This window comes from Caloenas nicobarica, chromosome 14 (assembly GCF_036013445.1).
Source record: "Caloenas nicobarica isolate bCalNic1 chromosome 14, bCalNic1.hap1, whole genome shotgun sequence".
Classification (NCBI taxonomy): domain Eukaryota; kingdom Metazoa; phylum Chordata; class Aves; order Columbiformes; family Columbidae; genus Caloenas; species Caloenas nicobarica.
The window spans coordinates 2,410,129-2,431,323 of NC_088258.1; the positions used below are offsets into that span (position 1 = coordinate 2,410,129).

Here is a 21,195-nt window from a genome sequence, read left to right on the forward strand (position 1 = left end):
TGTGTCGCTTTGATTTCCCTGCTGAGCTGGTTTGGGAGGTACGAGATCCGCCGGGACGCGTTCGTGCTGGGGAGGCACGTGGCAGGGATGAGCGATCGGGTTTTACGGATCCTGGTTTTATGCTCGGAAAGCCCCAAGAACAGGGGGGATTAGTGTTTCATCGACTGAGCCGCCTCGGGAGGCACGTGCACCCCTCGAGGTGCTTTTATGCCTGTATCATCCTTTTAGTTTGAAGTTTAATCCCTGGTAGCTGCAACTTGCTGCATCGCCTGTCTCGTAACTGCCTTACAAAGCCGTGACAACAGGCAGGGAAAATGAAGCTGTCTGACAAACGATGCATGACAAGGACTCGGAGTTAACCGCTTTTAAATTCTTTATGGCTCCGAAAGATTGGCTTGAGCAAGGTGAATGATTTAAGGTGCATAATGAGACGGATTTAGCCTCCTTTTACTGCCAGGGAGTGATCTGTGAACAAGCTTTGATCTCTGCTTTACAGTCCTTACCGAGATTTGTCAGTGGGGGGGGTTATTTGAGGACCACTGGTCATTTACTTGGTTGCACACTGGTGACTTTTTCCCAGCAGGGCAAATGCCAACTTCTTGGTGCTTTCAGAGCAGATAAATACCTTTGGTGCTGCCCAGAGTGCCAGAACCAAAGAGAATGCGTTCAAAGGGCACTTGTGCAGCAGGTCTCTGGTTTGCAGAGATTTGGGCTTGTGCAAAGTGTCTCTGGAGCCGCACTAAGGTTTCCATGTCGCGCGATGATGAACATCACGACAGAAGAGTCTTCCAGGTTTGGGATGCCGTGCTCGTAGCACATGTGGCACATCTGGGAGGCCCAGGGCTGCAACCTGCCATGCTTCAGCCAAAAATCAGCCGGATCCAGGAGCTCTGCCCCAAAATTAGCTCCTCGGTCTTTGGCAAAGGGAATTACTCACATTTTGGGGGAGAAAAGAACATCCCGCGGTAGCCCAGCGGAACAGCTCAAGGTCCATATGGGGCTGGTACCGGGTTGGAGTCCCATTATGGTTATTTTATAGCAAACTGGTGGGATGCAATTATTCCAGTAACTCGGGCTAATCCTTTCTTAAACAAGAATTCTCTGCAATCAGCCTCATCTCCAAAGACATGTGCCAACTTGGAGTCTTTCGGGCTGAAATATTGCTTCTGGTCTGCATGTTTGTGGTGCTGTTGGGGAGATATGTATTTCTGAAGTGCAGCTGCTTCATTTTGTTTTACAATTCGTAGGCAAACGAACCCGAATGATCCAGTGCAATATGGGCACTAAAAATAGCTTTAATCAATCAACTTTTTAAAAATAAGAATGTTCCTCAAAATTATGCCAGCACCAGCCAGCGCTGCCTCTTGGGAATTTTATTCTGACTCATTTTTCTTCTAGTTCTGTTCTTTTCCTTTATTTTTATTTTTTCCCTGTTTCTATTTACCCAATATCATTGAGTTTGGACTGTTTTCTGTTACTTAGCGTACAGGACGAGGTGGATATTGCAGACTTTTAAAGGTATTTTTGTCACTGGTGGCATGAGGGGATGGGAAGCATTTTTGCCGTAATTTGCCAGTATTTGGGCAGCACCCCTAAACGTTGGTAAAACATGCACTAGGTACTTTAAAATCAATATTTCTACACTGGAGCTGCAGTGGCTGTTTTGTGGTCTGACCAAACACGTAGACATCCTTGGGTCTGCTGGAGCACTTGGGTGGAGGATTGAACCCCACTCCTGCCTCCCCAAACTCTCCTCCTGCAGCCGGTTGCTGGGGAAAAGATGCTGGATTGTATGGTTTACAAGCAGGTGCTCAGATTTCCAGCCAGCCTTATTTCTAAAGGTAAATAAGGCCATGATTTTGCAAAGGTGGAATTACACACCCGAGTCCTGCTGCTCTCCGATGAGAAGTGCCTGCCCAGCTCACCAAGAGAACTCTGAAAATCCCAGTCTCTCAGATATGTGTGTGTGTATATATATATGTATGTGTGTGTGTGTATATTTAGTGCATTAGTCACAGCTTAGACTATAAAAACTGAAACTTCAGTTGGCTGCTTCCCCTGTAAACATATGTTCTCCTTGTAACTATAACTTGGCTTTTTTTTTGCTTTGCGTTATTCCTCAGCATCGTGTGCAGTACGTACAGATACGATAACAGTAATAATCACAATACTACCAAATCCGAGCATTTAAAATAATGGGTTAAGTCTCCAAAATCCCCTGACTAGCTTAAAAATAATAAGATTATGTGAAAATAGTAAGCTCCATGATCTCGTCTTGCTGCTTTTGAGTTGCTGGGTGTTTTAGGCTTTCGGCTCCTGCCTCTCTCCAACATGAGCATTTAGAAATGAGGGTTGGGGAGGGGAACTTTTAAATGGAGCTGAGACCGATCAAGCTGGAGAACCTTGGAATTTGAAGCAGCATGTCCTGCATCACAAGGCAGGGGATGAAAGCAAGGGAGTTTGCAAAACAGTGCTACTAAAGTCCTGGCATTTTTTACTGTGTTTATTGCAGAAATATTTTTAAAATTAAAGTGACGGATGGTAGAGATTATCTCCCTGAAAACGGGGAGGTGCAGCCTGGCTGAGCTGCCTAGGGAAGGGGACCGGTTGTGTTGTGGTACGTCCGAGCCTGAGGTTTCTGGGCTTGTTATTTGGAGTGGGGAAACGACGGGTGCAAAGCGAACGAGACACAAACCAGGGCTGCGGGCACGGCAGCCGGTTCTGCACCTATGCAATTTTAAAAGCGATATCAAAACCCGAGCTTTCTAAGAAGACAAGCAGTTTCTTTTTCTTTCCTTTTTCTCTCTAAGAGAGCCTTCAGATTTTTAAATAAAATATTATACTTTGACCTGCAGGCCAAGAAATCCCCTTGTAGCGTTGCACAGATATGTAAGGACCTGAAAGTCTTCTGGAAAGAGGAACTGTCCACATTGTTTTGCTGGCTAAAATGCATGAAACTGAGATCCAAGGTGCATCATTGCAGTTCATTTTACTTTTTTCTCTGGGCCAAGAATCGGAGGTTTATGGTGGGAAGGAGCTGGGGGATGTTGGGTTTGGTGGTTTTCAGCTCAGCAGAGTCATTCTTTTCTTCTGCCTGCACCCATCCGTGTCACGGTGTACGAACCATCTCAGGAGATGGAGCCATCAGGCCTGGCCGGAGCTGGTCTGCCAGTTTAATTAGATCTGGGCCTAAAGCAGCTGCACTAAAGAAGCGCGAAGCACAGCCTGAGCGCTGTGAGCTCAGCCAGAACACAGCTTATTTCTGCTTTTGCTTAAGTTTGTTCTATTGCCATCAACTTAACAGAATTAAGTGTCTTTTAAAGTTTAAATGTGAGGGTCCGGAGGTCAGGGTGGAAAGTTCTCCCTCGGGGTTCATCCTTGTGACCCGTGGGCAGGTCTGTGTGGTGGTGACACCGGGGTCTGTCTCGTTCCTCTGCTCCTCGGTTTGGGACCTGAGGTCAACAACGCAAAAAGTCACAAGTGCACTGCTTTAAAAAGGGAGGGAGGAAAAGAACATGTCAAATCAGAGGCCAGATGCAAAGTGGCCTCCAGGAAACCCCTGTTGCACTGAGAAAAATCATCCGTGAGCTGGGACTGATACCAGTGTCAGGTGATGTGGAGCCGACAAGTGGCCACCCAACCCCAGCTCTCTGCTTTGGGCTCCTGCCCTTTGGTTTCACTGCTGGAAACGCTCGAGCTTTTCTTGAGCAACAGCTTCGACACACCCTTGAATTCCCACCTCTCTTTTTAAATCAAGTCAAGGCCTTACCAGCTAAACTGGCACAGCAGAGATCCGCGGGGCAAGAGGTTCTTGTCCACGCTGAGGCATCTTCTGGCAACCAGAGCTCTTCATCCTCAAGCCACTGGTCTTTCCCTGGGGGCAATTTCAGTAAAACCATGTGAAAAGCTGCCAGAGAGCATCAGCATCAGGAGAGCATCAGCATCAGGAGAGCATCAGCATCAGGAGAGCATCAGCCGTTGCACTAAGAGCAGGTGGGGCCGACAACATTTTGGGGCAGAGCCTTGTTTCTGTCTTGCCGCTTCTGAACTCGGAGCTGGATTTTAGTGTCGGGGACTGTGCTGATCCCACAGGTCGGTGCTGTGGGGCCGGAGCAGCCCCCCGGGGCAGACAGGGCTCTGCTGCTCCCCAGCTCCTGCCCGAAGGGTGTCCAGGGGATTTGAGCTTAGCCCAGATATGCTGGAGATGTCATTACCCAGGAATTTGCAGCAGAGGAAGAAATATTAAGCAAATCTTTTGCAATTATCTCTTTCTCCGGCAGTTAGTCCAGATCTCCCCTTTGCGTCTTTTCCTTTTCAAGTCTCCTGGTTGCGAAGTCGGCTGCTTTTAAACCGGGTGGTGCTTCCGTGGCCTGGAGAGCAGCGGTTGCCATGGTAACTCAGAAGTACCTGTTTTTGCACGGTCACGGTTTTAGCAGGTCGCAGCCACCTCTGCTGCCGGAGAACCAGGGGTATCCCGAACCAGTCCACGCCGATGATTCTATTTTGACAAATCAGTGTTTTCTAATGGAAAACAAAGTCTAATTCTTGATGGGTTCTGCTAGAAACAAGGGCTCAGGCAGTGGCGAGCGGGATGGAGAACAGTAACGCAACCAGCACCCCTTGGTGGGTGGTGGATTCAAAAGCCGTATCACTCGTGTGGCAGGGAAAAGCGAGATTATTGACTTTCCCATCGCTGGATCAGCAGAGGACGGAGCCAGGGCAGGGTGAAGGTGCAAGGCTGGAGCCACGAGGTGCAAGAGGCCTAATTCATCAGCATCATTATGTCTTTTTTTAACAGTTCAGAGTTCACATGCTTTCATTTTTTATTACTTTAAAGGGAAAAAGAAAATCCGCAAGTATAATAAGTGAAATGAATGCAACTGCGGGTGCCCTGGGAATAGCGCAGGAGCCCTGTTTACAGGGAGTTCCACATGAATCCCATCGAGAAATGCAAATATTGTAAGTAGGATGCAGCCATGGGTTGGGCTTTGGTTGGGTCTGATGTGGGCTGTTTTCTCTATGGAGCAGGATTACCACTCTGCTTCTAATTAGGCAAAAGGGATCCAAATAGCCCCTAAAGGTGCCAAAATCAGAAAGAAGTCAGTGAAGGGAGGGAGAAATTAAACCGCCGTTGGTATTTCAGCGATGCGCGAGCCCTCTGGGGCTGTGGCCAGGAGCTTCGCCTGCTCCAGCTCCTTCTGCGTTGCTGACGGGATGACCTGGATTTTTATTTCATTTGTTTATTTGATTTCATGCATTTCCATTTTAGACAAGTGCATTTCCAAGTCTGACGTGTTTGGTCTCCAGCACCGGCTCCGAGGTGTTCCTAGCTCTGAATTTACAAATTAAAGCCCTTTCTCAAACAAGAAGTGGGTTGGGCTCAGGTTTTAGGGAAGCTGCAGGACCTGGCCCGTTCATTTCTCTCTTTTAACCTGGATAAATGAGAGCATGTGTGCAAAAGTAGTTTGAGACTTCAGCCCTGCACTTGCCAAATCTTATGCTGTGATAAATCTTATGCTGAACTGCTACAATGCTAGATAAAATACTTCTACAAGCGGCAGGGATAAATACAATCGGTTTTGTTGTTGTTGTTGTTGAGGTTTCCAAAGCAGGAGAATTGTTGTTACCAGAAATGAAACAGTGTCTGTGTGCTGTTTCCTCTGTGATCCCTTGTTCACATACGCCTGTGTGTTTGAAAGTGTAAAGGTTTATTCATACACAGATGTTTCCAATTATTTTCCTAAGAACACTTCCCTCATTCGTGCTTAATTTGTGAAACTCCTGTTTAGTTCTCCCAAACATTGTTTTAATTATTTTTAAGCTCTGGGCCTATTTTGCACTGATGCAAATCGCCACTTAACTACTGGAAACTATTAATGTTAGTGCAGTTGAGCACTGGTGGGTCCTGTAAGAGAATATGGTCTTTTTTTTGGTGACTGGTGACATCCAGCCGTGAGCCTTTTCCTTCCGTTTCGCAGCCTGTGCTGTGCGCGTGGGTCCTGCTTGACATCCCGTATCCCACGTGCCGCCATCCTTGGCCCTACCAGTTCGTGCTGCTGCCTTGGCCTTGTTTTGCCTTCATCCTCAGTCATGATGTAGAGTTTAAAACGGACCCTAGAGCTCCTTGAGGCTTAGAAGCCAGGTAGGAAGGAGATAATGTGTGTTTGACACCTGTTCCCATGTCTCCGGATGGAACCAAGGAGAACAACCTCACTGGTTGGAGCAAGGAACCAGGCACAAGCTGGGCTTCTGGTGGTGGTGGTGCCTGAATTAATTAGTGTTTGCCTAGCTTTCTTTGGCGTGGTAATGAAAGAGTTAATGCTGGGCTGGTTGACTGGTGAAGCCTTTGAGATCTGGAGATGAAGGTTGTTGTGGGAGGAGGACAGAGGTGCTATGCGCTGGGTGTGCAAGAACAACAGAAGATGGAGCATGGGGGACTGGAGATGGAATGCGTAGCCGGGCACCTCCCTGCACTTCCCTGGCTTTGCTGCTGTGTTGGAAATAAAAAGCATCCTTTGTGCCTTCATCTCAACAGGAGCACCTTTTCCTCAGTGGCCAGAAACTTCAAACCTTAGCAAGTCTGGGATGTTTGGCAGTGTTTTCTTTTGTGCTTGTGGGAGGAGTGAGGGTTTTTCTGACGTGTAACTAGTGTGATGCTTCAGCTTCCCCCCTCCTGATGGCCGCTGAAGCGTGTGCTCTCCTTAACGCCCTCCTTTCACCTGGTTCGAGCACGTCAGCATGCTGGTCATCCTCCTGAACTGCGTCACCCTGGGCATGTTCCAGCCCTGCGAGGACGTGGAGTGCCAGTCGGAGCGGTGCACCATCCTGGAGGTAAGGAGCCCATGCTGCCCCGCGTGCCCGGGACCTGCGGGGTGCAGGGGGGTGGCCATCCCGGGAGCTGGGCCCCCCGTCTTGTCCCTTTTCCCCAGGATCCATCCAGCCTTCCCGTAGGGATGGTTTTTCTAGAGAGCCACATTGCGGCGTGCAAAGTCTGTCCTCCGAGGAGACCTGCTGCCACGGCCCTAGGTGAGACCTGAAGGCTAATTTGGACTTAGCCCAGCAAGATCCTTTGTCCACACAACCAGTAAGGGTAGGACGGCTCCAAACTGGGCATCCAGCTCCCACTGGAGGTGTTGAGCACTTTTTAATTACAGGGTGGCCAATGCTACAAGGAACCTCTTGCTCGCAGTCAGGCGGTCCCACCTCAGCCAGGTCACTGCTGGCATCTCTTGGATTAGAATCATAGAATCGTTGAATCATTTTGGTTGGAAGAGACCCTTGAGGTCATCGAGTCCAACCATAACCTAAATCTAGCACTAAACCACAACCCTAAGAGCCTCATCTCCGTGTCTTTCAAACCCCTCCAGGGATGGTGACTCCACCACTTCCAGTGCTTTACAACCGTTTCCGTGAAGGAATTTTTCCTGCTATCCAATCTGAACCTTCCCTAGCACAGCTTGAGGCCATCTCCTCTCAATTGCTGCAGTCTGGTCTGTGCAATACAGCACCGGTGACTTTGCCATTTCATTCCCTTCTCCTTGGACCAAGAAGCAGAGGACGGGCCCATGCCAGGATAACTGACCTTTGGGCAATGCATTCCCGCGCAAAGCTCACAGACCCTTGTTGGCCATCCCAAGCTTAGTGGGGCATCACGCTTGTGCCTTCATCCCTCGCCGCGTCCTGGCAGTCCCCTCGCTGCCATATGCCCGCAGGATTCAGTTTGGAAGCGCGTCCCGGCAGCATCTGGTGTGTGGGCTGCACCTTGGCACGGGGCTTCCCGCAGCAACTCGGTTCTCCGGCTCGGAACCAACTTTCCTTGTTTCTAATGGATGACGTCAACCTAGGCAGGGACTGCCGACATGTGGTGGTGTGACGGGCTTGATCTGCTGCTTGACTTCCCTTTGAGCGGTTCAGCCATACGGGATCCTTCCAACCAGCCTCTCCTGCCTCTTTCAAAGATTGCTATTCCTGGTATTTGCAGGCAGTTCTGGACTAGAGTTTATCATCAAACCCTCTTTCAACCTTAAAAGAGGATCCATTAAATGCAGAGCCAAGTAAACCAGATTAATCAAGAAGCCTCTAGAGATTTGTTATGGAATGAGATCAATTTTGGAGAAACCGTTGCCACCAGGGCACCCAGCATGGGGACGTCTCAGAGGGTCAGGCTCAGGTTCGGTGTGAAGCGGCATCCAGAGGGAGCACCAGAAAATGTCACACTGTAGGCAGCAGAATAGACACTGCAAGGAGTCCAGGCACTGAATTTGGTTTCTAATATCAGCTTAATGATGACAGCGTACATTTGCAGAACCCAAAGCGTTACCCGGAAGGGTCTGCAGGCAGAAAAGGGCTGCAAGTGAAGCCATTGTTATCCCTCACCTGCCACAGCTTGCAGGTGGGGATGGAAGCCAGAACATGAGGTAGGAAAGCCTCAACTCCTTTAGGGAGGCATTTGGGCGGCAGTTATTAAATGAACTGAAATAATGGAGCAAAACTTCAGTGTAGTTTATCAAGGGAAAGGTTGGTTGATCAAGCCAACAGCCTGAGAAGATGGTGCTCACCCGCAGAGGTACATGGATGCGCAGTGGGAACGTGGCAGCCATGTGAATGTTCTGTTAATTTTACCATTAATCCACTCAGGTCTCAAACTGAAAGTGCCAGAGACACAATACCAAACAGTATGGGCATTAAGAGAGTGGTTTGGACAGCATGTCTGTAGACTGAGAAGTTCCTGTGCTTTATCAAGTCTGTTATTCAGAACAACAAAGCCTCTGCATGTGATATAAAAGCAATCTGTATCTCCTGATGTTCAGTTTTGCAGAGAACATGTAGAAGAGTACTTACAATAGAGTCCATTTCACGGTGTCTTCAAGCACATCCACATTTCATGCATGTACATATTGTCTCCAGGAAGGCTGGAGAAATAAATCACAGCTGGCCACGTCCCCACTACCCTACAGAAGTCATTATTTAAGTAAAGGCTGAGGCAGGTTCTATAGGGCAGCACTGGGTTAATTGGCGCACCTTTATTTTCTCTCCTTGTTTCACAGTAATCTAAAACCCCAAATTTTGACCTTCATCAAGAGGCTCCTGTGCTTGGCCAGCGGGATGCCCGGGATTTCTGCACCATGAGGAACCGCTCCTGTTGTTCCTCACGTGCAGAACTGCCCTTGGAGTCACCGCTCCGGCCTCTGCTTCACTCCCAGCTGGGTCTGGGTCTGGGGGCAGGAACCTGGTCCCTTCAGGAGTCCGTGAAGGCATCAGAGGTGACGCACATCACCCTGTGTTAGATGGGAAAAATTCCTTCTAGGAGGTATGAGCTGCCCCATCTGGAAGCACAGCTTCTACCGCAAGTTGCTGAGACCTCACAGACCCAACCACAAGTTGCTGTTGAATCCATAGGCTTGAAAAACTAAGAAAAATATCCAGCCTGTAGAGCAGTGATGTCCTTGTGTATTCGTCAGTAGATTAATAGAAGATGCTAATGTTTCCCAGGCAGGAGCTGCACTCAGGGGTTGCCATCACCCATCAAGTGTTGCAGGTTTTATTTCTGAGTTTGGTAGGTGCTTTTTTTGGTGCCGGTGCTTTGCCAGGCAGCATCTGCTAGGGTACACGGAGCCTCTGCCATGGGAGTGCTCGTGGCTCTGCTTTCCCTTTCCTTGGTAAGAGAGCACAGCAGAACTGACTGTAATAATCTTTTACTGGTCTCCAGGCATTTGACGACTTCATTTTCGCTTTCTTTGCGGTGGAGATGGTCATCAAGATGGTGGCTCTGGGGATCTTCGGGCAGAAGTGTTACCTTGGAGATACGTGGAATCGCCTGGACTTCTTCATCGTGATGGCGGGGTCAGTAACAAAACCTCATAAATTTGTTCGTTGCGGTGAAAGCAAGAAAACCCCAGAGAGCCAAATCTGTAGGTTGGCTTGGCTGGTTTTCATAATGTCTTGTGAAAGCCGCCAGGCTCAAGCCAAGGCAAAGTCCCACAAGTCTCATTTGGTTTCACCTCTGGCATCAACGCCAGATTATGGGGTGGGGTATGAATGTCAGGACAAAAACCATGGGGTTTTCAGTAGCCATCCTTTCACCAGTGTCACCTGTGTCAAATCAAGCGCACCTGATCTAGTCCTCACGGTGGCCAGTATGTCCCAGTGCTCGTGGTTAAGACTGCTGTCTCCAGAACGGGTGGAAAAAAGCACACAGCAGCTCAGCCCGCTCCTTTTATGTGACACCATTAGAGAGAGGCAGAAATTGGCCAAACAAGGAGAATCTAGCCCAAAAAAATCTGGTTCAGAAGGTTGAAATCCCAGTGGTAGAAGCTGGCCAGAAGGTGATCCAAATTACGAGTACATGCAAATGCCTCCTGTAAACTCCTCAGGGTTTATATTTTAATACCACCTCCCACAGCTGCTTATTTGTGCAGGATGTGTTAATAAACAGATATGAGGAAGATGTGGGTGCGTCTGACACCAGTTTCCTCATACCCGTAGGGAAAAACTGTGTGGACTAAAAGCCTGGCGAGTCTAAAACTTTTTTCTGTAAATAAATCGATTTTAGAAACCTCAGGCTCTCCTACCTGCTTAGTATACCCTAGAAAGGGATAGACTGCTTTAATTACAGAGCTCTGCCTTATTTCTGAATTCTTGGGTTTGTAATGACCAGCCTGGGGTTAATTAGAACATTCCTGTAATATGTTGGGGCATTTTCACTCTTACATTAGTGATGTACGATCTTCACTGCACTAATGGAGTTTTGTTTTGCTCCACATTATTTGTCTGGAATACAATTAGGAATGGCCTTACTGGTTTGAATAAAACATGAGCTCTCCTGAGCGGATCTTCCTGTGAACCCGTGTGCGGTTACAGCCCAGGAAAGAACAGCAGGGACAACAGAAGAAGCGGTTAATTATTTTTTCTTTCCAAAGCTGCTGGAGAGTTTAAGCCAGAAGTAGCAGGGGAAGAGCAAGGCTGTGGTTGCAGGGGGAGCTGGGGATCCGAAACCTGCCATCCATCACCAACGTGCCGACAGCGCTTGCCCACGCTGGACCTGCAGGATGAACTCTCCTGATGTGGAGGTTCCCCACGTCATCAAGCAGATCATCCCAGCGAAGCAGGAGAATGAAATAGCACATGCAGGCAGAAAGGCTGAGTCCTCTGCTCATACCCCAGAGTCAGGTTTGGCGCCAGGATCTTCGTTCACCTGGGACAAGGAGCAAGGCAGCTGGTGGGTCAGTTGGGTGGTTTTCCAGGGAATTTTCCCACCCTCTGTGCTTGGCAGATGTTTGAGAACGATGAAAACGGCCGAAGCACCAGGAGACCCCCATGGGAAGCTCTGCTGCCAGTCTGGCCTTACTCAGGCTGAAGGAACAGCCCTTTTCTGTCTGATCCTGGGCCATCCGCAAATGGTTTTGGTGTATTTGAGCCATACCTGGGACATTATTTCCCGTCTCTCAGAAGAGAGGCTGGGCTGGGAGCTGGGCTGACCGGTAACGCTGGTGGAGGCCAAGGAGAAGCTGTGTGATGTGCTGGGGTTCTTCACCTCTCCCACCACCGCCTTCGATCCAACATCTGCTCCTAAAACTGGAGCTGGTTTTAGCAGGGAGCACGCTGCTGGAGTAACAGGAGTTGCTTTTCCCAGCAAGCAGATGGATGCGATGAAGTTATTAGGAGGCTTTTTCTGATAAGAAGGGAAACAAACGATGGGCAGTGCTGCCTGCTTTGTTTGTCCAATTCAGTCTCCTCAAATAAGCTGATTCCACTTACTAGCAAATACACCAAAGAGAGCGGAGGATAAGCAGGGAAACTACAAAATAAACATATCTTCTGCCTCTAGCAACAGATTGTGTCTGAAGTTTGTTCCAGCACTGAAAGCCCTTTCATGTTTTGCTCGTCTCAGAAATGTACCCTGGAAAATTTCAGATGGAACAGAGCTTACAACCTTGCAGTCTGCCTAGCAGCCAAGTTGAAAGAATTTCCCGAGCATCCAAAATGTTGTCCAGAGAGGTTTCTTGTGCATTCAGTCCCCGGAGATGTTGCAGGCTCATGCGATGTGCTTTGGACATCTTTAACTTGACAGCAGAAGGACTGGAAACTGTTGGTGGGAGAAGACATCACGAAGGCTTTTGGCTCCTTTGTTTTCAATACCCAAAGGCTGTAGGAATCACCTACCAAGTGCCAGTCCACCCAGACCTCCAGTCCCTGCATACCCCACATTTCCAGCTCCAGCAGGTTTCTGTCGGGCATTTCCAGGGTATTCTCAGTTTACAGGTGTGATATGAGAACAGGACCCAAGCTTGGCCTTGACAAAGAAACCTTTGACTTTTTTATGAAGGTTTCAAATGTTTTCACCACTTGTAGAAGGTCCAGTCTGGAATTCATTGTGTGTTTCAGGTTGGCTTCAGTGGGCAAGGTAGATCCCCCTGGGACTTACCTTCAAATCCTAATTGGAGTATCACAGAAGTCAAAAGTATCGGGGTCAGAAAGTCTGTTTCCTTGGCCGAATCCTGGATTATTCAACTTCTATCAGCCCCATTGAAACTCCAAGGGCCAAGTAAAAGTGAGGCCCCAGGAGTCAATTGGCCCTTTAACACGCTAATAGTTGCACACGATCTCTGGAGTACAAAACCAGCTCCCACCGGAGCATTTCATACTCCTTTTCCATGCTATTAGTAGTTCAAAAACTGGATCGGTTACACTAAAATCCACTTACTCAGCCACCCGATAAATTGTGAGCGCGCCGTATTGGGACCACGCCAGCGAACAGATTCGGGCTTCGGCGCTGTTCGCTTCGGGGACTTTAAACAATGCTTTGGCTATTCCTGCAAGGTCTGTTTAGAGCAGGCACCTGGTCCTGGCTCCAGGCCCCTCGGCGCAGGTGGGAACGGGCATTTCCCCTGGTTTTCCTGCTGTGTGGTCCTTCGCGCAGCTCCGGCTGCTTAATGAACACAACGTTCGATTTAAAACCTGGTTTTGTGCCTTGCTGAGTTTTAAAGATATTCATCGTGTTCGGCTTAGTTCCTGCGTACCAGCTTTAAGGTGGTTTTGATTTATAAAGACTCACTAACTACTTCAGGAAAAAAAAAAAAAAAATCTCTGGAAGGTTATCGCTAAAACCAGCTCAAAATCACCAGGGTCTCTGCATGGCAAATTAAGGTTAACGGGCCAAAGTCACCTCAGTGCGATGCCAGTGATATCACAGGGTTACAGCAAACAGCTTCAGGACAAAGCCAAAAGAGAAGCAAACATCAGAACAGCTGGATATTCCCAATTAAAGTTTGTAGAGAGGAGCAAGGCATCAAATACAAAGTGCAAGGCTCCGGCAGAGCGGAGCATGGACAAGGATGTGCCTGAGCAAGGCCGGCCCGAAACCAAACCTCCCTCTGCCGTCACCTGAAATCCATTCAGCTGTTGTTTCAGTCCATTCGGCTGTTGCTTCTTGATGGCACGTAGCGATTTTGGTCCATCCTGGCTGCAGGGTGCTTCAAATAAAAATCTCTCTTTCCACTGAAGCGCCTGGTTGCGGCAGTTCAGCTGGTATTTGCCTCCCTCCTTCCATATCTGTTTGTTTATTTAAAAAAAAGAAAAAGAAAAAAAAGAAAAAGCTCTTTTTCCACAGGATCCAGCAGCTTACTCACAGGGTTGCTTTTGATGCCGTTATGTTATTTGAACAGGCGTGGTGAGAGATTTGTGACATATTTACAAGTGCTTCCCTGTAGTTAAACTCATAAATTGTAATTACAGCCATGCTAACTAGCCATAACCCCATTAAAAAAACAACACTACGCACATTTGCCGCTCATTGCTATAAAAGAGCAAGAAAACTGACTTAACGTCCTTCCCAGCCCGGGAGAGAAATGTTTATGTGAAATGGAGACGGAGCATGAAAAAGAAAATGTTCCCTGTTCTTAATAATAAAATGGAAGCCAAACTACTTTAACATCGTTTGTCAGCTTGGTTATTCACATTTTTGTCATAGAGGGAGAGAGAAGCTGGCGTGGAAATACTCTGGGGTGCTAGTAGGGGGTATAATGTCAGAAACGTCCTATTGATGCGGAGCTGTGCGGCGATCTCCCCGCGGATGCGCCGCTGGCCCGAGCACGATTAAACTAATGGAAAGGGAGAGCAGCACGGCTGGGGGAGCTGAGCAGATAATCGGGGGCTCCCCTTCTGCCCCGATCGCTGTGGCCCCCGCTTTGCAGCTCCTCGTCGTGCCAAGTCCTGCTTTCCCACGCGTTACCTGCACCCGCCGCCCAGGAGCACCATCCCCGTGGGTATTTTCGGTCTGTTAGAGGCTGAAATATCCCGTATAACCCACACCGACAGCATGGTGCACATCGTGAGCTGCAACCACGGAGTGGGTGGATTTGCAAGCCTGGGCTGTGGCTCCCAGAGCACACAGGCAGCCCCAGCACCCTCACCCCCCAAGCCGAGCATCCCACGGCCTGACGCCTTTTTCTCTTTCCCCCGCAGCATGATGGAGTATTCTCTGGACGGACACAACGTGAGCTTGTCTGCAATCCGCACCGTCCGGGTACTTCGGCCGCTACGAGCCATTAACAGGGTCCCAAGTAAGTAAAACACATTTTTGCTCACCGCAGCCACGCACTGGGCTGCTAACCCTGGCTGTAGTAGTCTGCAATCCTGCTGCTCAGAGCAAATTCATTTATTTTAATTTTTAACGGCAAGTTAGCGATCATTTATTATGATTATCAATGTTAGTAAATGGCAAAGGAATAGATTTTGTACCTGGGAGGCCAAATTTTCATGGCTGTTTTCCAACGTTTTTGTGAACTCTCTGAGGAAAGTAACTCCGCTCCTGGTGCGAAGTAAATAACAAAGTTTCTGTAAAGAAAGGGGAAAGGTCAGTTCTAAGAAGGATCTTCTTGCCCTGGGTGGGTTCGTTTTCCTCTCTCAGCTATTTCAGGGCTTTCCATCTCTTTGTGTTCAGGATTAGAAGCGCAGCAGCCTCACTTGCTGGTAAAATACCAGAGAGGGTTCGCTGTCATGTAGAACAAAATTGGGTTCATCCGTGACAGAAAGTTCAAGTGGTCCCTAAATCCATTTTCAAGTGGCTTCAGCTGCTTGTCTTCTAAATCCAATTTGAAAGACAAACCAACAAGTTGAAATAATTTCCTGCCAGAATCAGCCGTCTGCTGAGCAATCCTTTGCAAGGTACTAATTTCATAGCGCTTTCATCTCTTTTTTTTTTAACCAAAATCCACTCAATTCAAAATGCAACGGCATTGTATGGAAATCATAGAGGTTCCTTGCCAGAAAAGTACATTTCCTGTTCTTTTTAAACGCACGTTTGAATGACACAGCTCCGCTCTTCCTCGCCGAACATCCTGCCTGGATTAATTGCCCATGGTGTCGGCACATCTAGGGAGAGCAAAACAAACTCCCCCAGAAGGGTTTCGGCTCCAGCACCTCAGATGAACATGCAAGGAAACAGATGGATGTTTACGCACAGGAGTCTTTGAAGATTCTCTCTGAGCTCAAATTCTTCAGGATTTTTCTTTTAAAAAAAAAAAAAAATATAAAAATGCGAATTTGTCAGCGACATCATTAGAAGTTAAGAGCAAGACAAAAAGAAATGAGAGGCTGAAAGGGACCGCAAAACCCCCCCAGAGCTTTGTTTTTTCGAAGGAGGTTTTGTTACCAGGGTTTCGGAGCAGCCCGAAGGCACAACACGGAGTTTTCCTCCGGGACGGTGAGCGCGGCGGCTCCGTGGCCTCACGGGTCCGGGGGGGAGCGGGGGACACGGCCGAGGGGTCAGGCTGGGGCCAGGGTCAGGCTCGCTCTGAGGTTATTTCAATCCACAAAACCCTTCGTAGCTCTCCCTCGAAATAGTGGGAGTCTCAAGCTGGGATTCAGCTGGGCTGAGAGCAGAAGCTGGGGGAATTTGAGGATTTATGTGCCTATTAAAGTGAGGCCCAAGGGTCCAAATTCCTCCAAGTCCAGGTGAAATTTTGATCCAAATCCAGCTTGTGTTTTAATTCCTTAGGAGCCCGATACTGAACCTTCGAAGTAAGCCTTTTAGGCTGTCTCCTGCTACACTTGCCACTTTGATTTTCTTTATTTTTTTCAGAGGTCAGGCGGTAGAAAATATTCAATTTTTTTGTTAATAGGGTGTGAGACTAAATCCGAAATGCTCAGTCCATGTTTGGTGTTGAGTTGTCCATCTTGACGAGCAGCTCGGCCGGTCTTACAACCCTACCAGTGTCCTGACCAAGTGCCAGCGCAGGATTAGTGTTCTCAGAAATATCCCAGTTCCTGGAGGGCAGATAATCACAGACTTGACTTATGAGCCACTAACTCCATCCACTTTTAACTTTCGTCCTTTTACTGTTTCACACTGGAATTATCCACGGTCTGCGGAGAACGGAGAGCAACAACCCTCCATTCTGTTGTATTTTTGCGGTTTCCAGCAATAACAGTTACATTTCTAGTATGGCAAAAGGACGTCGAGCAGGTAAGACTTAGGGCTGGGTCAGAAGAGACGAGCCTGGTGTTCGGTCACGGCCCAGGGAAGCAGGACCCATGAGAAACCGCCTGGTGATCTCTCCCTGGGATGCCCGGGCACTTTCCTGGGTTCCAGCCACTGCCATTAGCTCTTCGCTTCCAGGCACAATAAGTTCACCCGCAATATAATTTAATTTCTATTTTATTTGTTAAGAAAATAAAGGAGAACCCTGGCCAATAAAAACATCATCTCTATTAGAAATTATTCCTTGAAAATGACTGGAAAAATACAATCCCTGAGATTTATATGTTTGGCAAGGGCTGTAGTTAGGGTGGTTTTTTTTAGTAGTGGTCGCTGTTTTTTCAGATCCATTTCCCTGCTGTATTTTTATTTTTTTCTACTGTGTGGTTTAAACCGGGCATCACATGGAATGGGAATGAAAAGAAATCCTGATCCTCATTTCAGCCTAATGCTCACGCTCTTTTCCCATGGCACACTTGACATTCTGCTGGGAGCCCGGAGCACCCTGAGCGGATAGCGAACAGATGGATTCAATCTCCAGAACGGTGCCACTAAACAACCCAAAATACCAAAAGTAGCTGAGCAGAAAAAAGTTGTCTGGCACGGGGAGATACATTTTAACCATTTTTGGAAAAATAAGAAGGAGGATATTAATGAGAGTGGAGGAGGGGGGAAGAAGAAAGGCCCAGCATCGGCTTCCCAGTGGGAATTAAGCGAGGCTTTTCTGCTTTTCCAAAGATAGATTTGCAAGGATGATCTGAAGGGCAGCACTGTGGGATGTGCTCCTGAGGGGCTCGCGATGACAGCACGTGTTGGGAACACGCGTTACCAAATCAAACCCCCATTTGCCTCCAGCTCTGGGTTTCCCCCTGTCCCCAGGTGTCCCCATGGCTGTCACCGTGGTTACAGGGGGTGGCAAGGATGCTGCTGGCATCCCGTGGCACTCGCCCACGCAGCCTGGCTGCCGGTGCCCTGTCCCTTCCCTGCGGGGCGCCGTTGGCACCGGGGTGGCACGGGGACAGGGTTTGGTGGGCGGCCGGCACGGGGCTGCGCGCCAGGATCACGGCTCCTCCGGAGAAGCATCCGCTCCCGGCGCCAGCAGCGGGGAGCCGCGCCGGAGCCAAGCACAGCTGGGCATGGAGACCGTGAAAGGCTCTTGCCCTGGGATGCAGAGGTTATTACTCACACCTCATTATTTATTAGCACGGGCTTCTTGGCCGGGGAGGTTTATCCACTCGTGCTGTGCTGACGAGGTAAATTCGGCTCCATCCTCGCTTGGCTGGGCTGGATTTCCGCTGGCAGAGCGAGATGAGGAGGCGGGTAAAGCGGCACGATGGGGCTCCGGCTCCTGCTAACGCCGCCTGCCATGGTCTGGGAGGTGCTGGGTTGGACAGACGCTGCTTTTTTGGAGACTGCTCCTCCCAGCACCCATCCCCGGGGTCTAGGGATGCCGGGCTGCAGCCCAGCGTCGTCTTTGGATTCGCAGGAGAGGCATCAGGCACGACTTGGGAAGAGAGACGGCGTCAGTGTAAACGCCGCTCTGTGCTCAAACGAGATGACTAATGCAGAGCAGCATCCTGCAAGGGGAAATGGAGGGAGAAAAAGCTCCACACAGGTGGGAAAAGGTGTTCACAGGGCAGCGTTTTAGCGGGATACACCACCTCCAAAGGCAGCAGTGTCACCGTACCCAGCAGCCGCATTGAGTTCCACCACGTCACAAACTTCAGCCCTGCTCTCTGCCAAGCACCGGGCTCTTGAGGCTCAGTTTCTGGTTTTATTATTTTCTATAATTTTAAATTTGCCTTTGTCTCTTTCTCTTCTCATTAGTTCGTCTCTCATCAATTCTCAGTTGTTGAAATGATGGCTGGTTGGTGTCTCAGCGGTTCCTTTAACCTCTGCCGAAGTGCTGAGCTGCAAGTTGTTATTCCCTTTTTATTCCTGTTTTATCCTTGAGTTTGAAGGTGCCCTGATGTGTGGCACAGGACAGACCCCAGGTGCCAGCCCAGTCCCTGCCTCCTTGCCCAGTCTCTCCTGGGCAGTGATACTGGGAGCATACTGGACGGATACGCGAGGGTTAGCTGAGGCTCTGCAAAGTTGACTCATTCCTCAGTCTTCTAATTTAAGGTGGAAGATCTGGCACAGGAATCAACATTTCCCTGGCAGCAAAGGTGCCGGGGGAGCCCTTGCTCTGCACCCCCGTTCATGGGGAGCCTTGCAGAGCCGTGCGGGACCGGCTGGGAAGGGCTCCCGGCAGCCTGTGCAGCACGAGGGGAAGGGAGCAGAGCTGAGAGCTTTGCTTAGGGGAAGAAACATTTCCATCCTGCTTTCCCCCCCTCAAAAAAGTCAAAATTTCACCTGCTTCCCCTGCTTGGCAGTTCTGTGGCCAGCAAGGAGAGGAATCCCCCATGGAAGAGGAGTTGTCCGGAGCGCAGCCATCGTCCTACACAGGCTCTATATTCTTTAGGGGAACAATTTGTGTGATTCGTGAGAGATGTTCAATATGTTTACAAATATATATTTTGACAGTTTCTCGGGAGGCTGATGGTTTGCGGAGGCGTTTCTCCAGGAAAGGCTGTCTTGCAGCTTTGCCCGTGTTTGTGTGTTGTTGAGTGCTCTGTTACTGAAAACATCTGAAAATCCCACCTTTGAGTCCACCCTTTGCAGATGCGCTGTTTGTTCCCATTTGCTGCTAAGCCTTTTGCCCTCCTTACCTTCCTTTTAAGCCTTAAAGTTTAGGGGAAGATATAAACATCCCAGTTTCTCTGCCCAGGGTGCGCTGGCTGCACAACCAAGCTGGGATCAATGTGGCATTCACTCTTTTTCCATCAAAGGGCTCCTCTAACCTGTTTTCTCCTTCTCCCCACAGGTATGCGAATACTCGTCACCCTGCTGTTAGATACTCTGCCTATGTTAGGCAACGTCCTCCTCTTGTGCTTCTTTGTCTTCTTCATCTTTGGGATTGTCGGTGTGCAGCTCTGGGCAGGGCTGCTGAGAAACAGGTGTTTCCTAGACAGGAATTTTGCAATGTAAGTACAATAAAAAAAAAAAAAAATCCCCATTTTTTCTTCCTTTCTCCTTCTCCCCTGCCAGAGAAACCCCAGCAGAGTTACATCAGCCAGGGCAGACCCAGCAGCGTCGCGCCTGAGAGCACGACGTGGCCGTGGTGCAAAGCTACAACGGCAGCTCCTAACTGGGCTGTCATCTTGATGCGCAGGACTCTGAGGCTGGCTATGTGCTTTTTGTACGAAAAAAGCCGCTTGTCAGCACGTTACTGAGGGTTTGGAGTGGCTTTTTCATGTTTTTCTTCTGCACCTGAAGGACAAGGATGTTAGTGGTTTGGATTATCTCTGTCTGAGGAAGCTGAGATCCCTGACTCTGGGAATTTAAGGATTTAGAACAAACAAAAGCATCACAGCTCTCCTAAAATTGCCAGTTCCCAAAACTGTCCGGGTCTGGGAGGTCACCTAGCACACCTCAGCGCCTGGCAGGGGGTTGATGAGGTCCTCTGCATGCTGGTACAGGCAGCACCATGGAGATGCTGCTGAAACACAAATCCTTGTAGGTGTATTAGGATAAGAAGCTTGATGTGAGAGGCGTTAAAGACATTTGTGCACGGCTCTCAGTCTGGCACAGGCATCAGGGATGAGCAGCACATTTGATCACCTACTCTTTTTGATGCAAACTTTAGGTTTGCTTCTTCCCAGATAGGCAGTTGCATGGACCAGCATCCCTGACAGATGCTGAGGGTGCTAATAGGTCTTAATTGCCCTGATAAGCCTCACCTGGGACCCCCACCCACACCCTGTCCATGGCCCAGGGGCTCTATTTAAGCTCAGCCTGTGGGTTTTAGTCCTGGTTTGAGCTGTGATGTTGGTGTGCCGGTCTCCAGCTCTGGTTTCCTTCCTGGTTTCTTTGGCTGCTGCCTGAGTTCCCTGGATGAGTCCTGGATCTGATTGATCACTTGCCATGTCTGGGGCTTTGAATGGCCCCTGCTGCCTACCAGCTCTGTGTGGATGCTGCTGGCACTGGGATGACTCTTGGCTCCCGGTTCATCCCCTGCCATGGGCCAGTCCTGCTCTTGCTGCTCCCCAACAATCCCTCAGCCTGATACTGAGCTCGGGCTGTTCTGCACTTGCCCCTTCAGAGGTGCGATGTAAGGGCACACCTTCAAACCCATCAGCAAAACAAAAAGATCGACAGCGAGCGAAGCTTCTGTGGGAAAGAGAGATCTGCCTGGGAAAACCCTTCCAAAGGGCTCCTGTCAGCAGCTGCTGGAGATGTCAGTGGCTCAGAGGTGAGGAAATGCCCGAGGCCAGCTAATCAGGGCAACTCTGGCCTTGTAAGAGAAGATAGAGCCTGTAATTATATCTGTCTGTAATCATCCGCTGTCTACAACTTGTATTGTTCTGGAAGACACGCAGAGATTATCCCTCAGCTCTGCCCCAGGTCCTGTTCCTGCCTCTCCCTGATGAGCCCGGTGGCTTTCAGCAATCTGAGCCTCTCTCTGTACTGCAGAACATCTCTGATGGCACTGACTCATCCCAGCAGAGCTGCTGAAAGGCAGAAAATCGATGAGTCTGCCATGTGTGTCTGCTTCTGCTCCTGCATCTTGATGCTCCAACCTTGCAAGCTCTCTCCTGCACCCATGGCAGGTGTTTGCTGGTCACCAAGACCCTCGGTTGCTCAGAGTAACCCCTGAGCTGCCATTTCAAAGCCCG

General features: G+C 49.2%; 1 protein-coding gene across 1 annotated transcript in view; it reads left to right on the top strand.

Moving 5' to 3' along the window:
• Positions 1 to 760: 760 nt before the first annotated feature.
• Positions 761 to 21,195, top strand: part of CACNA1H (calcium voltage-gated channel subunit alpha1 H) — a 126,599-nt gene continuing 106,164 nt past the window's right edge. Inside the window, exons 1-6 of the mRNA XM_065645004.1 lie at positions 761 to 792; positions 4,320 to 4,469; positions 6,714 to 6,831; positions 9,710 to 9,843; positions 14,464 to 14,561; positions 19,344 to 19,503. Coding sequence (XP_065501076.1) covers positions 761 to 792; positions 4,320 to 4,469; positions 6,714 to 6,831; positions 9,710 to 9,843; positions 14,464 to 14,561; positions 19,344 to 19,503 — 692 coding nt within the window. The remainder of the gene's footprint in view (positions 793 to 4,319; positions 4,470 to 6,713; positions 6,832 to 9,709; positions 9,844 to 14,463; positions 14,562 to 19,343; positions 19,504 to 21,195) is intronic.